The 21,343-nt window shown below is 49.4% G+C and overlaps 1 protein-coding gene across 1 annotated transcript in view; it reads left to right on the plus strand.

The window, feature by feature from the left end:
• ADCY10 (adenylate cyclase 10) overlaps positions 1-21,343 on the plus strand; it is a 68,712-nt gene that overhangs the window by 27,478 nt on the left and 19,891 nt on the right. The window contains exons 14-21 of the mRNA XM_032863055.1: positions 2,634-2,787; positions 4,659-4,851; positions 5,371-5,457; positions 7,332-7,606; positions 9,235-9,371; positions 14,447-14,575; positions 15,935-16,213; positions 16,302-16,592. Coding sequence (XP_032718946.1) covers positions 2,634-2,787; positions 4,659-4,851; positions 5,371-5,457; positions 7,332-7,606; positions 9,235-9,371; positions 14,447-14,575; positions 15,935-16,213; positions 16,302-16,592 — 1,545 coding nt within the window. The remainder of the gene's footprint in view (positions 1-2,633; positions 2,788-4,658; positions 4,852-5,370; positions 5,458-7,331; positions 7,607-9,234; positions 9,372-14,446; positions 14,576-15,934; positions 16,214-16,301; positions 16,593-21,343) is intronic.

A 21,343-nucleotide genomic window follows, 5' to 3' on the forward strand; every position in this document is an offset into this window, starting at 1 on the left:
GTTTATTATAGATCTGTTTGAATTTTTCATATATCGTAACAATGGGTACAGTCTCTTGTTTTTCCTGTACGTAACTTTTCCCATTCTGCACTTACCTTTCAATTCTGTGTGTGTGTGCGTGTTTTTCTTAAGATTGTGTTTATTTGTCTGTCAGAGAGAGAGCACAAGCAGGGGGAGCCGCAGAGACAGGGAGGGGGAGAAGCAGGCTTCCCGCCTTCTCCGCCGAGCAGGGAGCCCGATGCGGGGCTCAATCCCAAGACCCTGGGATCATGACCTGAGCGGAAGGCAGAGGCTTAACGATTGAGCCTCCCGGGCACCCCCAGGATATTTTATTCTAATGTAATCCAGCTTATCAGTCTTTTATAGCTAGTACTTTCATATCCTACTTAGACATTTTTCTTCACCTGATAGTCATGGAAAAATTTTTTTAAGATTCTCTTCCGGAAATTTTGTTTTACCTTTTACATTTAGATCTGTGATCTGAATCTGGCAGTGGCAGTGATCTTTTTGTGACTCGTGGTGGCAGGGACCCTATCATAAGAAAGCTGACTTGGGACTAGACTGCACAGGGAAGTGGACATAAAACGAGGGAGGGATATACCCTCTGGGGAGACCCTCCTAAAGATCTGTCCGTGGATTCTGACGGCAGCCATTTCTAAGAACACTTGCAATTTCCTTCCGTTAGACTTGAACATCCCTAAAAGCATCATCATAGGTTAAATCCTGGGCCCAACTGCATTAGGACCACGAGGAGGAGGCTCCGTTCCACACTATGGGGGAACGTCGGGACAGAATCCTGATTTCAGCAGAGCCTAAAAGAATGGCAGAGGGTTGGTAGCAGGCGTTTCTCAGAGTCTGATCACTTCTTGTAACTCCAGACCCCAGACTCCCAAAGGCCGGAAAGGAGGAAGAATGCTCACTCTCCCTCCTCTGGGGCTTTACTGTCCAGCCTAGGATATGCTCACTGTGGTAATGAGTGACAGCAAAAGGAAGTCCTAGGCCCCCTCTGCAAGACCAAGGACTCATTATGGCCGTCATATTGGAACACGGTGGCACAATATACAATTTCTCCCTGATTCCATCGGTGAGAGGCAAACATTAAGCCCACAAACCTTTTCCTTAAAGCTCTAGCTGAGAAAGAGACTGTCAGAAGTTGGGACTATAGGAAGTGCCCTTCTTTTACAAGAGCTCCTGTAAATGAAATTGTGTGCTCACCAACAGCACAGATGTCAATGAAACTATAATCAAAAAAGTGTTTTTTTAAGATCAAAAATACGTGCAACAGCCCCAGATCTTAGGGCTGGTTTAGCCAGAAGCGAGGTGCATGTGCTTTACGTCAAGACGGCTAGACTTTAGTTTAGAATCCAGTGGGAAGACAGTCCCTGAGGTCTTACCTGGAGGGGTTCCATGCGAACAGGACACAGGGAGCTGCGAGACGCTGCTTGGTGGCCGTCTGGGGTCCGTCTTCTGAGTTACCGCACGAGCCTCGGGCCACATGTCACAATACCAGAGAGCAGATGCGCTTTCAGAAAGGGGAGCTTTCACCCGAAAGAAGCCACCAAGTCTGCGGGCTGGTTCCCACTAAACCATGCCCAGAAATTTATACCACCACGTAAACACTTCGCTTCTTGGTCTAAAGCGTCCAGACTTAGAGGATGGTCCTGCTTTGCAATAGACATTAGCCCACGCCTGGGGATGTGTTTACTCCAGGGACCAATCCAGCATAGGAGGAAGATGCAGCCCTGAGAGGGCCTCTGGCACTTTCGCAGAAGCTGTGCACTTCTTTGAAACGACAGCTCTGCCCCTCCTTGTTGACCGCCAGGTTTCAAAGACCGCTAGGGCATCCTGTTACATATATTTACATACACGTCAAAAAAATAACCGCATCAGGTGGTAACCACGGTGACGTTTATTTTCTCCTAAGTTTTCCATATTTTTCACACTGAGCATGTGTTGGCTTTATAATCAGAAAAAGACTAATTTATTTTCACTAAGAATGAAGGTTGTTTCTAGGAAAGAGCTAATCTCTACATGATTTCTGAGAGCAAATTGAATTTTTCTTAACACTAGTCATGTTTCTGGTGGCCCTGGGATAAGGATAATTTCTCATTGATAAAGAGCAAGTTTCTTTCACAGAATTAGAAATTAAAAAAATACTGTATCTGTAATTGTTCAATATAGGAACCCTAACTTTAATACATTTATTTTCCGATGTAAAAATCTGCAGATTACTTCTAGTGTGTTACGGAAAACAAGAAAAAGGAAAGGAACACAAGCTCCAGGGCCAGATAATGTTGGCTGAGTTCTGGTTGTGTAATCTAGGCAGTTGGTCACATTGAATCTTGGTTGTCTGTGCTAAAGCTACACGGATATTTTAATGAACATTATAAAAGTACTTGCCCTCATAGCTTGCGGGGATCAAACAAAACTGTAAAACTACATGGTTAACTGGAAAGCTCCAGAGAAAGATTTAAAAATTTTTAAAGTGCACAGGATCTCAAGAAAGTTCATGAACAATTCCATGGAAATTCCAAAGGTATTTTTAGAAGTTGTATCACTATGTGCTTTTTTTGTGTTTCTAGATTATTTTATGTTGATTAGGTTTGCTCCTTTTTTAAAAAATAAAACAACAGGACGTGATAAGGAGATCAAGTACTTCATGTGCACTATGAAGGAGTTTTTGGTGTCCAACTGCAGCCGCGTCCTAATGTACGAAGGGTTATCAGGATACGGAAAAAGCCAGATACTTATGGAAATTGAGTATCTGGCCCAAGGAGAGAACCACAGGTGAGGGTCTTGCAGTGACCACTTCTTGGGAACCCAGAGAAATGTCCTTAAAGGATTCGTTTATCCTAGTGCTCCTCTCCCTTCTGTCATGTGTGCTATGTAACCCTCCCACAACCTGTCAGTTATGGGGTGTCCTGCCCTCTGCGCTAAGTAGATAATCGACGATAAACATGTCGAACTAAGAAATGAGAAGCTGGGCTGACCCCTGAGATGCTGCTGTGATGCCAGCTGGGGCTAGGATACCACTCTCTGTCACCGGGTGTGCAGCTGGAGCACGGCTGGCATGAACCTTGAGAGAAAGGCTGGGCGGGATCTACAGAACAAGCCCAGAAAGATGTCCAGCCAGTGCCAGAGAACCGCTAGTTCAAACCACTTAGCCCTCTGAGTGGGGATGGAGAAGGACAGGCCTCTGGATTTTCCTTTGGAAGGCAGAGCTAAGGTACTTCTCTCACACCGTTCAGCTGTTTCCGTAGGAGAAATGTCACAAGGGCACTCTGGGACAGCCCACGTGGCACTTCGTGGCAAGGGGCCATGTGGTGTTCGGTACCAGTGACCAGTGACGGTGACTAAGATGAGGACGATGGGGTCTCCTTATAAACCATACACTATTGTAAGCTGTTTTTCTCTTCCTCTGTCACATCAAGCCTAAGAAGGACTGGTTTGTAAGTATCTTTAACGTTGCTGAGGAGAGATTTCATAACGAGGAGACACTCTCTCGTTCGTTTATCCCGACCCTTACCGAGGACCTACCGTGTTCCAGGAACAGCCGAGAGCTAAATTGCTTTGCTGGGGCTGTGTACACAGCACCACGACCTGGGTGGCTCGACGAACAGAAATGTACCATCTCTGAGCTCTGGAGGCTCGGAGTCTGAGATCAAGGTGCAGGCTGGTTGGTTCCTTCTGACGGCCTTGAGGGACGTCTGTCCCATGGGTTTTCCCAGCTTCCAGGGGTTGGCTGGCAAATGTTGGTGCTCCTAGAGCTGAAGTTGCATCACCCAGTCTCTGCCTTTATCCTTACGTAGTGTTCTCCTGGCCTTGTCTGTGTTCTCATAAAAACCCTAGTGATTTTGGATTAAGGGCTTCTCTACACCAGCATGACCTCAGCTTAACTTACATAATTCCATCCATAGCAACCCTATTCCAAGATCACTCGGAAGATCACCTTCCGAGGTACTGGGAGCTAAGATTCCAACACATGAAATCGGGGGGGACATGAGTCACCCCATGACAAGCGTCAATGTCCCCAAGATGAGTAATATCCGGTCCCCACCCTCACAGAGCTCACACGGAAGAGAAGGAGAGAGCGAGAATGGAAATAGGTTGTGGTGGGGACGGTGACGGAAGTGTGCTAGCGAGGACTGGGAGCCTATGACAGAGAGGGGTCTGGGACACAACGTCAGGGCACTGGGGAGGGTTTCCAGGAGGCTGCACGTGAGCGGAGATTTGCAGGTAAGCAGGAGATGAGGGATCAGATGGGGCTGTGAGAGCAGCAGGCTGCAGTGGGGGCCACTAAAAACTTGTAAATGGGAGAGAGGATTTGCATCGGTCCAGCACCGCGTCTGGAAGGGGATTCACGGAGTCGTGCTAGGCAGGTTTCTCAGCAGTGTGGGTGACAGTCTGCAGGTTTGGGGCAAAGTGGTGGGCGTGGGACTGCAGAAGAGGACATGGCTAGGCTCAAGTAGGAGGGCTCCGGGACACGGAGGGATGAGGGACTGTGTCAGACGCAGGAGTCAACAACAGCTTCCAGACAGCTTAGGAAATTGCTGTTGTAGCAACTGAACAGGAAAAGCCAGAGCTTTCCTTCAGCCTTGATTATTTTCACAAAATGTGTTTAAGTGCGCTCTCGGGCTGCTTGGTTTTCTCACAAACAGGACCATTGCTATCGTGTTGACGAAGATCGGCTTCCATCAGAATTTCTATACCATCCAGATACTCATGGCCAACGTTCTAGGTCTGGATACCTGTAAACATTATAAAGAACGACAGACCAACCTTCAAAATAAAGTGAAGACTCTGCTGAATGAGAAGTTCTACTGTCTCCTGAACGACATCTTCCACGTCCAGGCGAGTGGCGGGAGTGCGTCTCCGCAGCAGAGAGACGTGGGCACTGGCAGCGGGGGCTGCCTGAGGTCGGGCGACTTAGCGTCTCTTGGCCGTGGATCATCTTTCCCTTTTCTCACGTGGAGAGTCTGGGTGATGAGGAAGTGGCTCCCAACGCCCCCGAGTGAGCCGCCACCTTCCTTCCACCTTCCGCACGCCGAGAAAATCCACATGGCCTTGCGGATCCGTCTTCCCTCACTTCTCCGTCAGAGCGCCCCTGTACTAGCTGAGGCCAGGCACAGAGTCCCTGTGCTCCCGCAGGCGACTGCCAGGGCAGAGACGGAGTATGTCCTGGCACATCCTGCGTCTGTTAGGTTCAGTGACATGGGGGAGACAGCTGGAAAGGGCGTTATGAACCGTCTAACACGTGAGGCTTATGAGGCTTTGAAGGCCCAGAATGGTAAAGTGATTTGCCCCAAGCCACACACTAGTAACTCCTTTTGCTTTTTCCCAGACTCAATATTCTCATAATTCTTTATGCAGTTCCCTATTTCACGAGAGGTTTCCAAGATGACCACCTTAAAAAAGCAAAAGCAGTTGGAAGCCTTGTTTCTGAAGATCTTGGAGCAAGTAAGAGCACCACAGTCGCAAGCGATGGGGTGGGAAAACGGGAGGTGGCCCAAGGGGTTCAGAGCTTCGAAGTGTGTGAAAGCTGTAACCTCACACCTCCCACATGTCCTCCTCCTTCCAGACCTCCGGTGCAGAGCGTGTTCATGACTCCTGGAGGGTCAGCCTCTTCTTAAAACCAGCCCTCCCTCCTTGTCCCTCTGCTTGAGATCAGAGGGAGATCCAGGTGGTTTGTAGGTAGGCTCCGTCGACAGACTACCAACATCTGAACCCTTAGGCCTATCACTTGCTGCCTGGGTAACCTAGAGCAAGCGACTTACCTTGTCTGTGCTTTTGTTTTGTCGTCCATAAAAGAGGAAATAGTAGTACCTGGATCACAGGGTTGTGTAAAACGCTTAGAGCAGGGCCTGGGTGGCTCAGTTGCTAAGCGTCTCCCTTCGGCTCAGGTCATGATCCCAGGGTCCTGGGATCGAGCACCTCGTCCTGCATTGGGCTCCTGCTCATGGGGAAGCCTGTTCTCCCTCTCCCACTCCCCTGCTTGTGTTCTCTCTCTCACTGTGTCTCTGCCAAATAAAATCTTAAAAAAAAAAATGTAACACGAACCTACCCGTTAATCAAATTGTCCTCAAGGTCAGTGAAGAGTAAATCTCTGGTGACTGAATGGGGCCCGACGAGTAGGCTTGTTGAGTTCATGTAACCAAACAGAGTGTGATACTTTATAATTTTTTAAAGTGAAAAAATTTAAAATCTGAAATTTTATCATTTGTAAAGACATGGAGGGGGAGAATGGGTTAACCAACTGTGTTCCCAGAAGGAGCCAAGAGAAAGGAAGAGCTGTGGGGAGCCCCGAGAGTGGGGAGGTCTTCTCCACGGGACTCCCGCTCTGTTGAGACCACGTGAGCTCTTACTTTGTTCAATGCCGTATCCCCAGCTCTGTGCACCCCCGATGGGTGCATAACAAATGGTTAACGCGTGAGCAAATAGTGCAGACCTGCGAGGGAAAGGTAGCCGGCCAGCTTAGTCTCCCTCAGCCCTGCGCACGGAGCACCCAGCCCAGTCGGTGCCCAGTTAGTGTGTGTTGGATACATACACGTCAGTTGAGCAAATGTCCATTAGATAAACCCAAGAGATCTTCGTTTGCCTGTAGATTAAAATGACGTGTGTGAACTTATCAGTTTTTTTTTAAGATTTTACTTATTTATTTGAGAGAGAGAGTGCAAAGCCGAGGGAGAAGGCAGAAGGAGAAGCAGACTCCCTGCCCAGTAGAATGCCCGACGCGGGACTCTATCCCAGGACCCTGGGATCATGACCCCAGCCAAGGCAGACGCTCAACCGACTGAGCCCCCAGGTGCCCCGCATATTAGTTCTTCTAATGTAGTGGGTACTTTCACTTGGCTACAACCCCATTTACCCTACAAAATTTGCATTATATTCACACGAGGATTTGACAAAGTAAGAATCCATTCCAGCCAGCTCTGTCTAAACTGCCACAAATTCCAAGAGAGTAGACTCTAAATTAGTATAAATTTGTTGGAAAGATTTTAATTTAGCACCACATAAGGACCATGTGTCCCTGGAGGACTATGAAATCCATGATGGGATGAACCTGGAGCTTTATTACCAATAGAGCAGAATTCCTTTCCCCTGTTGTACCCTGCCATGCCGTCCTCTCCCTTCCACTCCTCCTCCCCTCCCCTCTCCCATCCTCACCCCAACACTGATATGGATACTTGTTTTTAAAAACTCATGTTAACAAAAATCTTAGAAGTTGAAAAAAAATGCATACACATGCATACCCATACATGAATGGGTTTTTTGAATTTTTGAATAAAAATCCAAAGTCCTCCAGCATTTTTCTGTTTCTCCATTTTGTCCAGACAGTGAGAGAGGAAAGGATTATTTTCATCATCGACGAGGGCCAGTTTATTGACTCAGCCTCCTGGGCCTTTATGGAGAAGCTTATCCGGACGGTTCCTATCTTCATCATCATGTCCCTGTCTCCCTTCACGGACACGCCCTGCGCAGCGGCCCGCACCATAATGAAGAACAGGAACACCACCTACGTGACCCTCGGGGCCGTGCAGCCTAAGGACATCCGAAACAAGGTCTGCCTGGACCTCAACGTCAGGTGCATCCCCAAAGAACTGGACACGTGGGTATCTTGTTTCTCTCTGGAGGTCTTCTCGCCCATGTCCATTCCCCAGATCCAGACTTGATCACGATTCTTAAAACACACCTGAAGGTGCCTATTTCAGCATCTCCGCTGATCCTACCTTTCAAAAGAACCGTCTGTCGCGGTTGGTGTGATGGACCCTGCCACCCTTTTCCGGGTTAGCCCTCCTGTCACGCCTTCTCCAGCTTCGCTCAGTGACGTCGGTTTTGTTTCTGTTTCATCATGCTGGGTGTGGGCACGCTCCATTTAATCAGCAGTGACAGAGGGCGTTGTCATGGGCACAACGGTTGTCACAAGAGGCCAACTGGTAAGCCTGAAGGACACAACCTGCGACGAAGCAAGGTCTCACTCGGCTCTCGGCGCCGTCAGCTGGAATCACTGTTTGTCTGCGGCAGGTGCCGAAGGCGGGCTCTTTCCACCACTGCTCTCCGAGCTTCTCGGGGACTCCCCCACTGGGGTCCAGACAGTGGTCACCTTAACAACACGGCCACTTACAACCTACCTTGGTATCTGCGTCCGTTCTTTCTAATGAGTTTGCTTTGCTGCTTGCTTTGCTTTTGCTTGATGTCTGGGACAAAGTCTCACTTAAAGTAACTCCAGGCATGAATCCGGCTCCTTCCCTTTGCCTCTCGCTCATCCTCTCTCTCTCTAAACGTGTACATTTTGTGTGTGTGTGTGCATTTACCTTTTGATCTCGCAGCCCAATTCTAGGAATCTATCTCAAAGACATATTAACAAAACTGTAAAGAGACATATGGACAAAGTTTTATCGAAGCATTGTTTGTGTTAGCAAAAGACTGAAAACAACCCGGAAGGCCATCTCTAAGAGGATAGGTAGAATAAAACAGGATACGTGCACACAATGGAGAACTACATAGCATTAAACAGAATGAGAAGATCTACTGATAGGGAGGGATGGGCAGGATAAATTCTTTTTTTTTTGTTTTTGTTTTTTACCTTTTCTTTTTTTAAAGATTTTATTTATTTATTCGACAGAGACAGAGACAGAGAGGGAACACAAGCAGGGGGAGTGGGAGAGGGAGAAGCAGGCTTCCCGCTGGGCAGAAAGCCTGATGTGGGGCTCAATCCCAGGACCCTGGGATCATGACCTGAGCCAAAGGCAGACGCTTAACGACTGAGCCACCCAGGCGCCCTGGTCAGGATATATTCTTGAGTGAAGGAACAAGGTGTAGCAGAACATGCAGTAGGGGTGACAAGCTGTCTTTTAGGTAAGAAAGAGTGAAATACATCTGTGTGCCTTTTTGATATCTTTAAAAACAAACATTGAGAAGATAAGCCAGAAACTAACTGATATGGTTATTTATAAGGCGAGCAAGGGAGGCAACACCGATTATATAGATTATCTTTGAATAAATGTATTGCTGTATTCAAATGCTTTGAAATACTTTGAAGAAATGTAAATGTAATTTTTTTAAAAAATGAAAGAGGGGGAAAAAGCAACCCTAAAAAAGGAAAGCAAGTGGAAACAAATAGAGAATACTATTATTTTCAAATAAGGAGTTATTTTCAAATGATTAGAGTCAAATATTTTTCCTTCCTAAGAGATGGTTGTTTGGTGTAAACAGGTCACTGTGTTTCTACTGCAGGTACCTGGTGGAGGGAAGCTGTGGGATTCCGTTTTACTGTGAAGAATTGCTGAAGAACCTTGACCATCACAGGGTCCTCGTTTTCCAACCCATGGAGTCTGAGGAAAAGACCAATATGACCTGGAACAACCTGTTCAGTGAGTCTCCTGGTTAGGTCTCCTAGTTAAGTCTCCTGGTTAAGTCGCCTGGTTAAGGCTTCTGCAGAGCGGGCAGGCAGGGGCTTTTCCATAGACGCCATCCTATAGGGTCAGGAGGTTTGGGGAGGTGAGGGGTGCTGGAGCCGGTATCCAATATCTGAGATGGCGAGAGAAGTTGACGGGACTGGTGGGAGAACGTGTGCCTCGGGAAAGAACACGGAAGAACACTGGGGAACCCGAAAGCCAGTAACACTGAAGCGGGAGCTCCACGTTAAATGAGGGGAGAAAATTCCTGGACTTTCTTTGGCAGGCTGTGATTAAGATGGGGGTAAAGGAACTCAAATCCTTTTTTACGTGTTTGGTGGTTCTAATTGTGGTTCTAACTGCTTGGTGATATCTAACTGTGGTTCTAATTTGCTTCTCCCCAATTGCTAATGATGTTGAATATCTTTTCATGTGGTGGTTTTTTTTTTTTTTTTTTTGCCATCTCTGCATCTTCTTTGGTAACTATCTCTTCATGCATTTTGCCCATTTTCTAATTGGATTGTTTGGGTTTTTTGTTTTTTTTTTTAAATGTTGAGTTCTGAGAGTTTCTAATCTATGTAGATACGGGTCCTTTGTCAGATGAGGGTTTGCAAATATTTTCTCTCAGTAGCTTGTCTTCATTCTCACCAAAGGGTCTCTCAAAGTGTTTTAAATTTGACAAAATTCAATTATCAATTTTTCCTTTTATGAGTCATGTTAAATCCAAATTTTTTTCTTTTAAGATTTATGTATTTATTTCAGAGAGGGAGAGAGGGCACAAGTAGGGGGGAGCAGCAGAAACAGAGGGAGAAGGGGGCTCCCCGCTGAGCAGGGAGCCCGATGCGGGGCTCGATCCCAGGGCCCCGGGATCATGATCAGAGTCAAAGCAGACGCTTAACCGACGGAGCCCCCCAGGAGTCCCAAATCCAAGAACTCTTTGTTTATCCCTAGATAAACAAAGGTCAAAGGTTCCTCCTCTGTTTTCCTTTTTCTCGAAGGCGTTACATCTCACATTTAGGTTTGTAATCCATTTTGAGTTAATTTTCGTGTAAAGTGTGACACTTAGGTTGAGGCCCATCTCTTCCCCTTCCTACCCCCAACGTGTGTCCACCTGTCCCGGCACCATCGGTCACACGGCTCTTCTTCCTTGACGTGCTTTGGCGCCATTGTCTAAAGTCAGCTGGACGTGTCTGTGTGGGTGGGTTTTGGTTTCCTGTTTTGTCCCATTGATCTGTGTGTCTATCCCTTTGCCAATACCAGTCAGTTTTGATTACTATAGCTATTTCGTCTTGAAACCGTGGGAATGGATTCCTCCTCCTTGTTTCGAAGTTGTTTTAGCTATTTGGTTCCTTTGCCTTTCCATATGAATTTTAGAATAATCTTGTCTGGGGGGCACCTGGGTGCTCAGTCAATTGAGGGTCTAGCTCTTGGTTTCAGCTCAGGTCATGATCTCAGGGTCATGAGATCGAGCCCCGAGTCAGCTCTGCTCTCAGTGGGGAGTCTGCTTGGATTCTGTCCCTCTCCCTCACTCCCTCAAATAAATAAATAAATCTTTAGAATAATCTTGTCTGTACCTATAAAAAATCTTTGGGGGATTTTTTTTTTTTAAAGATCTGTTTGTTTATTTTAGAGAGAGGCAGTGAACTGGGGAAGGGGAGAGAGAGAGAATCCAGAAGCAGACTCCTTGCTGAGTGTGGAGTGCAGAGCCAGACGTGGGGTTCAGTCCCAGGACTCTGAAATCATGACCAGAGCCGAAACCGCGTTGGCTGTTTAACCAACTGAGCCACCCAGGTGCCACCTTGGAGGGATTTTGATAGGAATATCAATATATATGCATTACATCGTAGATCAATTTGGGACAAATTGACATCCTTTTTTTTTTTTAAGATATTACTTATTTATTTTACTTATGCTTTCTCTCTCTCTCCCTCCGTCTCTCTCTCCCTAATGTATAAATAAAATCTTTAAAAGAAAAAAAAAAAAGAAAAAATTTAAAGCCATAGAGGTTTTGGTTGCAAACAGTGTGAATGCACCACATGGCACCGAGCTCTAAACATTAAAATGGTTAACTGTACATGAATTTCACCTAAATTAACAAAAAACAACAACAACTATACACAATACAGGATCCTAGACTGGGTCCTATATTGGAAGGAAAAAAAAACGTCAAAGGACATTATTGCACCACTCGACAAAATTGGAAAATGGACAGTAAATTCCTATTTCAATGTGCAATATTCTGAAACTGAAAAATGTGCTCCAGTTGTGTAAGAGGATCTTGTTCTTAGGAAATACCGAGTAAAGCCTTTGGGGTAAAGGGACATGAATTGTTCAACTTGTGTTCAAATGCTTCAGGAAAAATCCGTACATACCGAGAAAGCGAAGGCTGTGGCAGATGAGGCAAAACGTTAACAACAGGTGAATTTGAATGAAGAGTACACAATCTTATTCTTACAACTTTTGGTTAAGTCTGAAACTTCCCAAATATAAAGATTTTTTAAAAACACCTGACATTCAGTTGTTTCCCACGGAGCTTACGATGAAATGCAGCCTCCCAACGAGGACTGGGAAGCGCTCCAGGACCTGATTTCCAGACCTGCGTGGGCTCCTCCGTGCTCTGAAATGTGTTCCTGCTGCGCGGGCTGCGTCCCTGGCATTTCCAGAGCTGGGGCACAGGCCTTGCTCCTTTCTGCTCCAGACCGCCGTCCCCCTCCTCAGGCGCCTTCCACGGAGGGCTCCTTCCCCGCAGCTCAGGTGTCGCCTGCCCAGGGTGACTTTCTCTACCTCCACCTCGGTCTGTCCGAAGCAGCCCCCCTGGCCCTGACCTTCCTGTGAGTCTCTGTCACCAGGTTTATTTCCGCCACAAACTGAATCACATGGTGACATTAGCCTCCGCATTTATGTATCTGTTTCTCCTTGTCTCTTTGCCACTGTTGCAAGTCGAACTTCGAACTTCGCGGCAGGAGGTCTTGTGCTCCGGGATCTTTGACAGCAGAACAACGCCCAGGACCTCGGGGCGCTTGGTTGACCCTGGCTGAGTGGCTGAAAGCTGCTGGGTCCTAGACAGGGACACGAGAGAGCGTGAACGAGCACGGACCACGTCATACCCTGGGACCCCACTCGCCCACCCTAACATGCGCGTGCACACTCGCACGCGGCCCCTTTCCGGGTGTTCCACCCTGTCGTGGCCTCCCCATTCTCAGGGAGAGTCTGCAGTCCTGTCCCCTGCTGCACCTCTCTGACCAGGCAGTCGGGAGCGTGGCTCCCGTCCGTGGGTCTCCAGCAATGACAAGTCGCTTCAAGCTCTGCCCTTAGCCCTCCTCTTTGCCAGCTGGTTCCTTCTCCCCACGGGACTCCTCTGTCCCCAGCCTTTGTGGTGTCTGCGCGCGTGTCGTCTCCCACAGTAACCACTGCGCACTCCTCTCCAGATGCTGCGCCTCCAGTTGCCCGTCGGACGGGCTTCTGGACCCGCTCACCCCTCGGACTCCACCCGCCTGACCCCGAGGCAACGCCCGCCCTCCCCACCGCACCTCCTCCCGTGTCTCCCCGCTTGGTTCCTGGCAACACCCCTTCAGCTCCGTCCCCGCCTGGCTGGGACCCGGCTCCTCGCTGTGCCGTGCGTGACCATGACGTCCTACCCGCCGTCTCGTCGTCACGCTCCGTCGTGACCGTTATTACACAGTGTCCCCTCTCCCGTTCTCTGGCCTGCCCCATCCACACCCAGGGCTTCCGAGAAGTGGCTGGTGGCCGATTCCTCTCCCTTCCCAGGCACCTGTCTGTCCCAGGAGTGTGCCAGGAGTCAAGTCCAGACTTGACAGTGCGTCGTCAAACGCCCTCCGCAGTCTGCTCCCAAACCACATCCCCAGCGCACGTGCCCTGGAGGGGGTCCCGCGCCCCACACGCTGGAGCCCGCGGTCCGGGCGACGTCACGTTCCCCTCACCTGCAGGGCGTCTGCGGCTTCTGTGCCCTGCCCTGGTCGGCCCTCACTCTTCACTTGGAAAACAACCTCCTCCTACACGCCATCGCGCTACGTCCTCCTCCATGAGGCTGTTCGGAATCCACGAAGACGGAGCCGTGTCTCCTCTCTGGGCTCCCAGCTCCCAGCTCACTGCGCTTTGCTTTCTACCTCCTGTGTCCCGCCGGCGCCTGACAGGTCACGTCCGTGTCTGTCTCTAAGACACTGAGCTCCTCGAGGTGGGAAGCGGGCACCGCTCGCGTCTGTCGCTGTCCCCGGCCATACGGTGCGCCAGGGGTCCTCACTCTTAGCGACACTGAGCTCATCTCGAGGCGGCGCCCCTCACGTGGCGCGTTTCCCGCCTGGAAGTGCAGCTCCGTGCACACACCTTCCCTCCAGGACATGAGGAGCGGAGCCGCGCTCACCTTCATAAATCCCACGCCACAGCCCACGGTGACCCACAGGTGGCTGCAGGAATAAGGGAGTGGTGCATTGTGAGTACCGGGACACACAGTGACCAGGCGAGTGTGCGCGCCAGCCTCACCATTTTAAATATCTCGTTCAGATAACCGTGTTGTAAGCCGAGTACTGTCTCCCAGAGTGCATTTGCATCCGAGTGTGGGCACCTGAATGTGCACACGGTGTACACTAGTGTGTACTGCAAGATACACCCTGATAATCTTTGGATCAAACTTCTCTTAAACTGCATATACTACAGAAGACTTCTAATAGTGATTTCCAATGCTTTTGGGAGGGGGGCAGAACGTTTTGAGTACATTTAGGTTGTCTTATGTTAGTTTACTTAAAACATTATTCCAAAATACTGGATGAAGTGCACCTGGGTGGCTCAGTCGGTTAAGCCTCTGCCTTCAGCTCAGGTCATGATCCCAGGACCCTGGGATCGAGCCCCGAATCGGGCTCCGTGCTCGGTGGGGAGCCTGCTTTCAGCTCTGCCTGTTGCTCTCCCTGCTTGTGCGCTCTCTCTCTCTTTCTCTGACAAATAAATAAAATCTTTAAGACCCACCTTGAAGTTTATTGCGAAACTGAGATGGTGACAGTAACTCTCATGTGTTCTTCCTTTTCGTCTCCCTTCAGAGAATTTTAGTAGGCCAACCGAGGAATTAAAAATATTGACCCCTAATTATGAGGAGAGAAGTGAAGAAGTCTGTACCCTCGCCAGTGGTGTCAGACTGAAAAACTTGTCACCGCCAGCATCGTTAAAAGGTAAAGAAAATCGGGCCCGGTGTTCCAGGACCTTGCCTCCCCTTTTCCTTTCTCTAGCGTGGCTGTCGAAAAGGGAGAGAGGGAGATAGTAACAGACTGCGGCGGCCGCCCGCGTGGTGTGGACCCAGACAGTTGGATCTCTGTGGAAGGCTTAGCTTTTCTGCCTCTGACCTGGAGCGCCTGCTCCCCTGGGGCATGTTCTGGAATCTGATTTGAACAAAGTTTAGTTCAACTGTGTAGACGAATGAGATGTAGTACATTTTTCATTAAATCAAAGCCAAATATGGGGCACCTGGGTGGCTCAGCGGGTTAAAGCCTCTGCCTTCGGCTCAGGTCATGATCTCAGGGTCCTGGGATCGAGCCCCGCATCGGGCTCTCTGCTCAGCAGGGAGCCTGCTTCCTCCTCTCTCTCTGCCTGCCTCTCTGTCTACTTGTGATCTCTGCCCGTTAAATAAAAAAAAAAAAAAAAAAAACACACACACACAAATAATGAGGGAGAAAATCGAAACCTGACACTTTTTCTGCCGCTTACTTTTATAAGAAATGGCAAGCATAGAATTTATCTCCAAGCTGTATTCTTACTCCTTTAAAGAAAAACGACTTTCAAGCAGTGTTCTGGTGCGGCTTTGGCTCCAAGTCATGCCGTCCACAAGTAACTGGAAGTGTCTGAAGGCTGACCTGGGGACACGTCCAGGTTCTCGGTCTTCAGAAAGCGTCGTTGTTCAAGCGCTGCCTCTGCCCGTGTAGGAGGGCGACGGGCTCGGCTTCCACACTGTTCTGGGGGCAGGCGATTCAGATTTTGTCCAGACAGGGGAGGTCACGGAAGGTCAACCTGGCCAGGATCTCAGCAGGCCGCTTAGGCGAGAGGTTGGAATTGGCGCTCGAGGCTCTGTGGTGTGTGCCCTGAGCGCAGAGATGGCGGCGGCTGTCCCAGGAACCAGGCTGCCTCAGGCAGAGGCCGTGAGGGAGTCAGTGCGGGGGTCAGTGCGGGGGCAGACGAGGGACCGCTGCAGAAGTCAACGTAGCTGGCGGCCAGCGGGCGCGCTCCTCCCACTGCCGGGGCCCACCGTGACCTCCCGCCGCCCCACAAACCCTGTCACGCTCTGGCCCCAAACCCGAAGCCCCGCAGCGGGTCTCGTTCCCGTCTGGCCCCCACGCCCGGCGCGTCTCGGGGAGCGGCCCCTGCGCCCTCGGCGCCCCCAGCTCGCGCTCTGAGGCAGGCCCTGGGCGGGGAGCCCCTCCTGGGCTGGCCGGGCCGGGCTCGCGTGCACCGGGCAGCGCGGGGCAGGCCGCGGCCGCGGCGGGATGTCCCTGCCGCGGGCAGTGAGCGCCGGCCCGCCGCGTGGTTTCCCCCCGCAGAAATCTCGCTGGTGCAGCTGGACAGCATGAGCCTGTCGCACCAGATGCTGGTGAGGTGCGCCGCCATCATCGGCCTGACCTTCACCACGGAGCTGCTGTTCGAGGTCCTGCCTTGCTGGAACATGAAGATGATGGTCAAGGCCCTGGCGACGCTCGTGGACTCCAAGGTCTTCGACTGTTTCCGCAACGGCAAGGAGCTGCGAACCGCCCTGAGACACAACGCGGCCTCGTGCGAGGTCAATCACCGCTCGCTGTCTCTGGGGCCCGGCCTGGGCATGGGTGAGTGCGCCCCGGGAGCCGCTCCCCCGCGCTCCGGCCGCGGACCGCAGTGGGGCGCGGGGCCGAGCGGTGCCTTTCTGCCCCCCAGCGCGCGACGAGGGCGAAGAGCTGCACGAGCTGGAAAGCGAGGTCATCGAGTGCCACGTCATCCGCTTCTGCCGGCCGGTGATGCAGAAGACCGCCTACGAGCTGTGGCTGAAGGCCGAGAGGAGGGCCATGCACCTCAAGTGCGCGCGCTTCCTGGAGGAGGACGCGCACCGGTGCGACCACTGCCGCAGCGGGGACTTCATCCCCTACCACCACTTCACCGTGGACATCCGCCTCAACACGCTCGACGTGGACACCATCCAGAAGATGGCCAAGTCCCACGGATATAAAAGTAAATATGCCTCGGGCCTCGTCCGTCCTCTCTTCCGGGGAACGGCTTGGGTTTGGACCCTGAGGGCTTCAGGTCCCCCGAGGCGTGGGTTCCGCGAATGGCTGAAGACTTGAGTCCCCTCGATCACGGGGCCGGGGGTGGGGGTGGGGGGCTTGTGAGCAGCTGAGTGCATCAGAAACAGCCTTGCTGTGACACTCACAGGGGTTCGGAGGTCAGGACTCTGGCAAAATGGGGTGCAGCTGAGCTCAAAGGAAAATATCCAGAGGGATGAAACTGGCCCGGCTTAATTCACACCAAGGATGGAGTCCAAGGGTTGGGGGCGGGGGGCGGGGGTCCTCACATGTTGAAGTGGGAACAGGAGCGAGAGGGAGCACCGTTTCCTGGCAGGTGAGAATTTTGCTCCGCAGTCAGGTTTGAAACAAGGTTCCCTCGGAGAAAGAATGTGAGTGGGGGGAACCATGCAGGGCTTAGCAGGTCAGGGGCTCCGGCTCAGGGCAGACGTTCCAGATCATCTGTGACGCAAACGTGAGGAAGCAGCAGTCTGGGGGCGCGAATCAGCTACACAGTCTGGACTCAAGGGAACAGGTACCAGGGACTGTTAGCACAGGCATGAGGGGCGTGAGGCTAGAGGCAGCAACCCCAGCTCCAGCCCTCCCTCATGGGTGATCAGGGAACATCACGGGGCTCTGCGCCCGAGCCAGAGGCCTTGGTGATTATGGCTAAATCTGGTTGGGAAAGCAGAGGATGTAAGGACAGGATTCTTATATTTTATGGATATTAAAAATTAGGAAGAAATGTATCTAAAGTGCCTAACACATAGTAGGTACAAAAATAATTTTTAAAAAGATTTTAATTATTTATTTGAGAGAGTGAGAGAGCTAGAGAGAGAATGTGAGTGGGGGGGCAGAACAGAGGGAGAGGGAGAAGCAGGCTCCCCGCTGATCAGGGAGCCCAATGTGGGGCTCCATCCCAGGACCCCAGGATCATGACCTGAGCCAAGGCAGATGCTTAACCAACTGAGCCACCCAGGCGCCCTCCCCCAAAATAAATATTTATTCTCATTCATTCTTTATTTCACATGCATTCTCCTTTGATCTTCATGTTAACCTTTCAAGGTGGAAGGCTCTTGTTACTTTATACATGAGAAAACTGAGGTTCTGGAAGATTCAATAGCTTGTCCAGTGCCACAGAATGAGTGATAGACTATTCAATCGCAGGCCAGTCTCATTCCCACGCTCATGCTGTGCCCAGTACACCTGAGCTTCCCAAGTGCAGGGTGGGACCTTTGGGCAAGGCTGGCAGGGGAGATTGGAAGAGGTTTCTGGATGCGGCCGTCAATGGAGTCAGAGAGTAAAGAAGACGATGCCGTCTCCATCCTCGATCAGGAAGAAAGCAGCTTTGCGCTGTGGCACAAGTCTAGTGTTGACCCGGAACCACCACTTGCTCATCTCCCTTTTCAAAAAAGAGAAATCAGACTTTAGGTTCTGATTCCTAGAGCCCGGATTCTCATGGGTCAGATGGGAGAAAAAGCCAGCCTAGAGCCATTTTAAGTACTTCTCGGGAGTATGAAAAGAGCCCTAGATGTTGGAGTGGAAGACTCAAGAAAATAACAACTTTTAAGGACTTGAAGACCAAGAGAGGGCAGACCCCTACAACAAATAAAACAGGCACCCAGAGGGCAGGCAATGAGGGCTGACAAGGGTGCATGGGCAAATCCAAGAAGCTTCAGGGATGATCCCAACATAGAGCCATGTTCAAGGAACCAGAGCAAGTGCCAGTAGGAGAGAGTTGACTGAGGGAGATAAGAGACAGGGGAAGCAAGGGGCAGCCTGGGGGGCTCAGCTGGTTAAGTGTCCAACTCTTGATCTCAGCCGGGGTCTTGATCTCAGGCTTATGAGTTCAAACCCTGTGTTGGGCTCTATGCTGGGTGTGGATCCTACCAAGTGAATGGATGAATGAATGAGGAAGGAAGATTCCAGACTATGTGGAACCAGTGAGTCTCTCCATGTATGTCTCTCTCTCTCTCTCTCTCTCTATATATATATATTTTGGTGGCAGTGGGGGGGGGTAAAATTGCAATTGATTTTTGTTTAAGATTTATTTATTTTAGAGAGGGGGGAGGGGCTAAGGGAGAGAATCCTAGGCAGACTCCCTGCCGAGAGTGGAGCCCGACACGGGGCTTGACCCCACAACCTTGAGATCATGACCTGAGTCAGAATCAAGGGTCAGACGCCCAACCGACTGAGCCACCCAGCCGCACCCACAGTTGGTTTCAAGCAGGCTGGCGAGGGCTGTCAAAGAAAGCAACTTCAGGTAATTTTGGATTCTCCATATACCTTAGCGGTTTCACTCGGGTGCTTTGGTGCCCTCCTGTGACTCTGAGTAATGTCTGTGCTTTTGTCCGCTCCTCTGCCTGCTTGAGGCCAAAGCTCTACTATTTCTCTTGTCAGAACTTTCCACCTGTTTAAAAGGCTATCAACTAGACATCTTCAAAATTTTTCCTAAAAGTTTTACAATAGGAACAATAATGCCAAGCCCCAGTACCCCACACACTTTCAGTACTTCTCAGGGGCCAACATCTTAACTTAGCCATTCTTTCTGGTCTTCGCCTCCACGGACGAAATGATGTGTTCATACAGTTAAACAAGACAAATTCTGGCGTTATCTGTTTTCTTCTTAATTTGATGAACAGATACAGCATGCCAGGGTGAAAACTTACCCCGTCACACTACTCCTCAGGACCGGTACCGTTGATGACCATTGTTAGATAAATCATTAAGAAGACCATGTAAATGCTATTCATTCCAGAACCAAGTAATATACTGTAAATGGAGTTCTTAATGAAAGTCCATTTTTCCTTGCGTTTCTAGGATAATTTTTTTGGCAATGTCTTCTTTATAATATCTTGTCTTGGTTGGATACTCTGTCCATTACCCCTGCATCTTGTGACTGCAGGTGACACTGGTAAATGACATAGAGTTGACCTTTGAACAACACAGGTATGAACTGTGCAGATTCTCTTATATGCAGATCTTTTTCAATAAATACAGTAGAGTACTATGAATGTATTTTCTCTTATGATTTTCTCAGTAACATTTTCTTTCTTCTAGCTTATTTTATTTTAAGGCTATGTTTTAATACATAAAACATAGAAAATACGGGTTAATTAACTTCATGTTATCAATAAGGCTTCTGGTCAACATCAGGCTGTTAAGTAAAGTTTTGGGAGAGTCAAAGGTTATATGTGAATTTTCCAGTGCTGGGGGGCACAGGGGTCGGGCGTCCCTAAGCCCCTGTGCTGTTCAAGAGTCAGCTGTAATCGGAAGAGGTTCAAAGACCATAGGCATAGATTAGGTAGCGAGGAAGTCGATTCTCTTTTCAATTCTCTCTTTCCTCAAGTCCTTCTTAAGTTATTTTCTTAAGTCTTGATCCCCAAAGATCTGCCCTTCAACGCCCTCCACCCACTTCATCGGAGACCACTCCTCTCACGCCTTCCGCCTTCTGAACAGGTAGTGAAACCCCACCCGACAGTTTGTTTACTCATTCAACAAATACTGAGTTCCTGCTCTGTGCCAGTCCCTGCAGCAGGCACTGGGATACATCAGTGCACAAAAGCGCATTCATTCTATTGTGGAGAAGCAATGGAGGAAAAAACAAATAAGAAGTAAGAAATCTACAGTATGTTGTGGGAGGTAAAACCCACTGCAGGGAAGAAAACTGAAAAGAATGTCTGGTAGGAGGGGGATGAGGAATGCAGAGTCATTAGGGAAGCACTGAGAGGTGAGATTCCTAGACCAAGGAAGTGGCGATGGCCAGGGAGGGGCATTCCAGGCAGAGAGGATAGCCTCGGCAATGACCCTGGACAGGAACTGATCCCTTCCATTCTATACTTTGTGGGTTTATGGTTTTTAAGATTGTTTTATTCTCATTTCAATGGGGTAAAATGTCCTGGACCCGGAGGTACTAGAGATAAACAAAGGAATTCAGACTGTCACCTTGAACCTGAAGTCTTATTTCCAGGTGTTTGAAACCATGAGATGAGCAAGTGGTATCTTTGCTTTTCTCCTTGCTTCTGAGAACCTACAAGCATGTTGTATATATTTTTTCTTCTGAATTTTACAGATCCCCTTTGAAGTAGGGAACTTTTAAAAAATATATCCTTCATAAATGAAGAAAATTGAGAACTAAACATAATATGATTCACCTGCGGGGTAAATGACAGAATGACAAAAGCATATCTTGTACTCCCCAACTTTGTTTCCTTTTCTAGCCAATATTGCTTGTCTCCTCATCCCATTCTATCACTATTACAATTTGAAACATAAAAAAATAGAGACATTGGGGGCACCTGAGTGGCTCAGTCAGTTAGACGGCTCCCTTCATCTCAGGTCATGATCCCAGAGTGCTGGGATCGATGCCCATGGGTTCCCTGCTTGGCGGGAAGTCTGCTATTTCCTCTCCAGCTTCCCGCTCTCCTCCCACTTGTGTTCCTTCTTTCGCTCTCTCTCTCTGTCAAATAAATAAATAAAATATATATTTTTAAGATTTGTTTATTTATTTATTTGACAGACAGAGATCACAAGTAGGCAGAGGTAGGCAGAGAGAAAAGGGGAAGCAGGATCCCCACTGAGCGGAGAGCCCAATGCGGGGCTTGATCCCAGGACCCTGAGATCATGACCTGAGCCGAAGGCAGAGGTTTAATCCACTGAGCCACCCAGGCGCCACTGAATCTTTAAAAAAAAAAAAAAAAA

The sequence above is a fragment of the Lontra canadensis genome, unplaced genomic scaffold (assembly GCF_010015895.1).
Source record: "Lontra canadensis isolate GAN:19392208 unplaced genomic scaffold, GSC_riverotter_1.0 scaffold24, whole genome shotgun sequence".
Lineage (NCBI taxonomy): Eukaryota > Metazoa > Chordata > Mammalia > Carnivora > Mustelidae > Lontra > Lontra canadensis.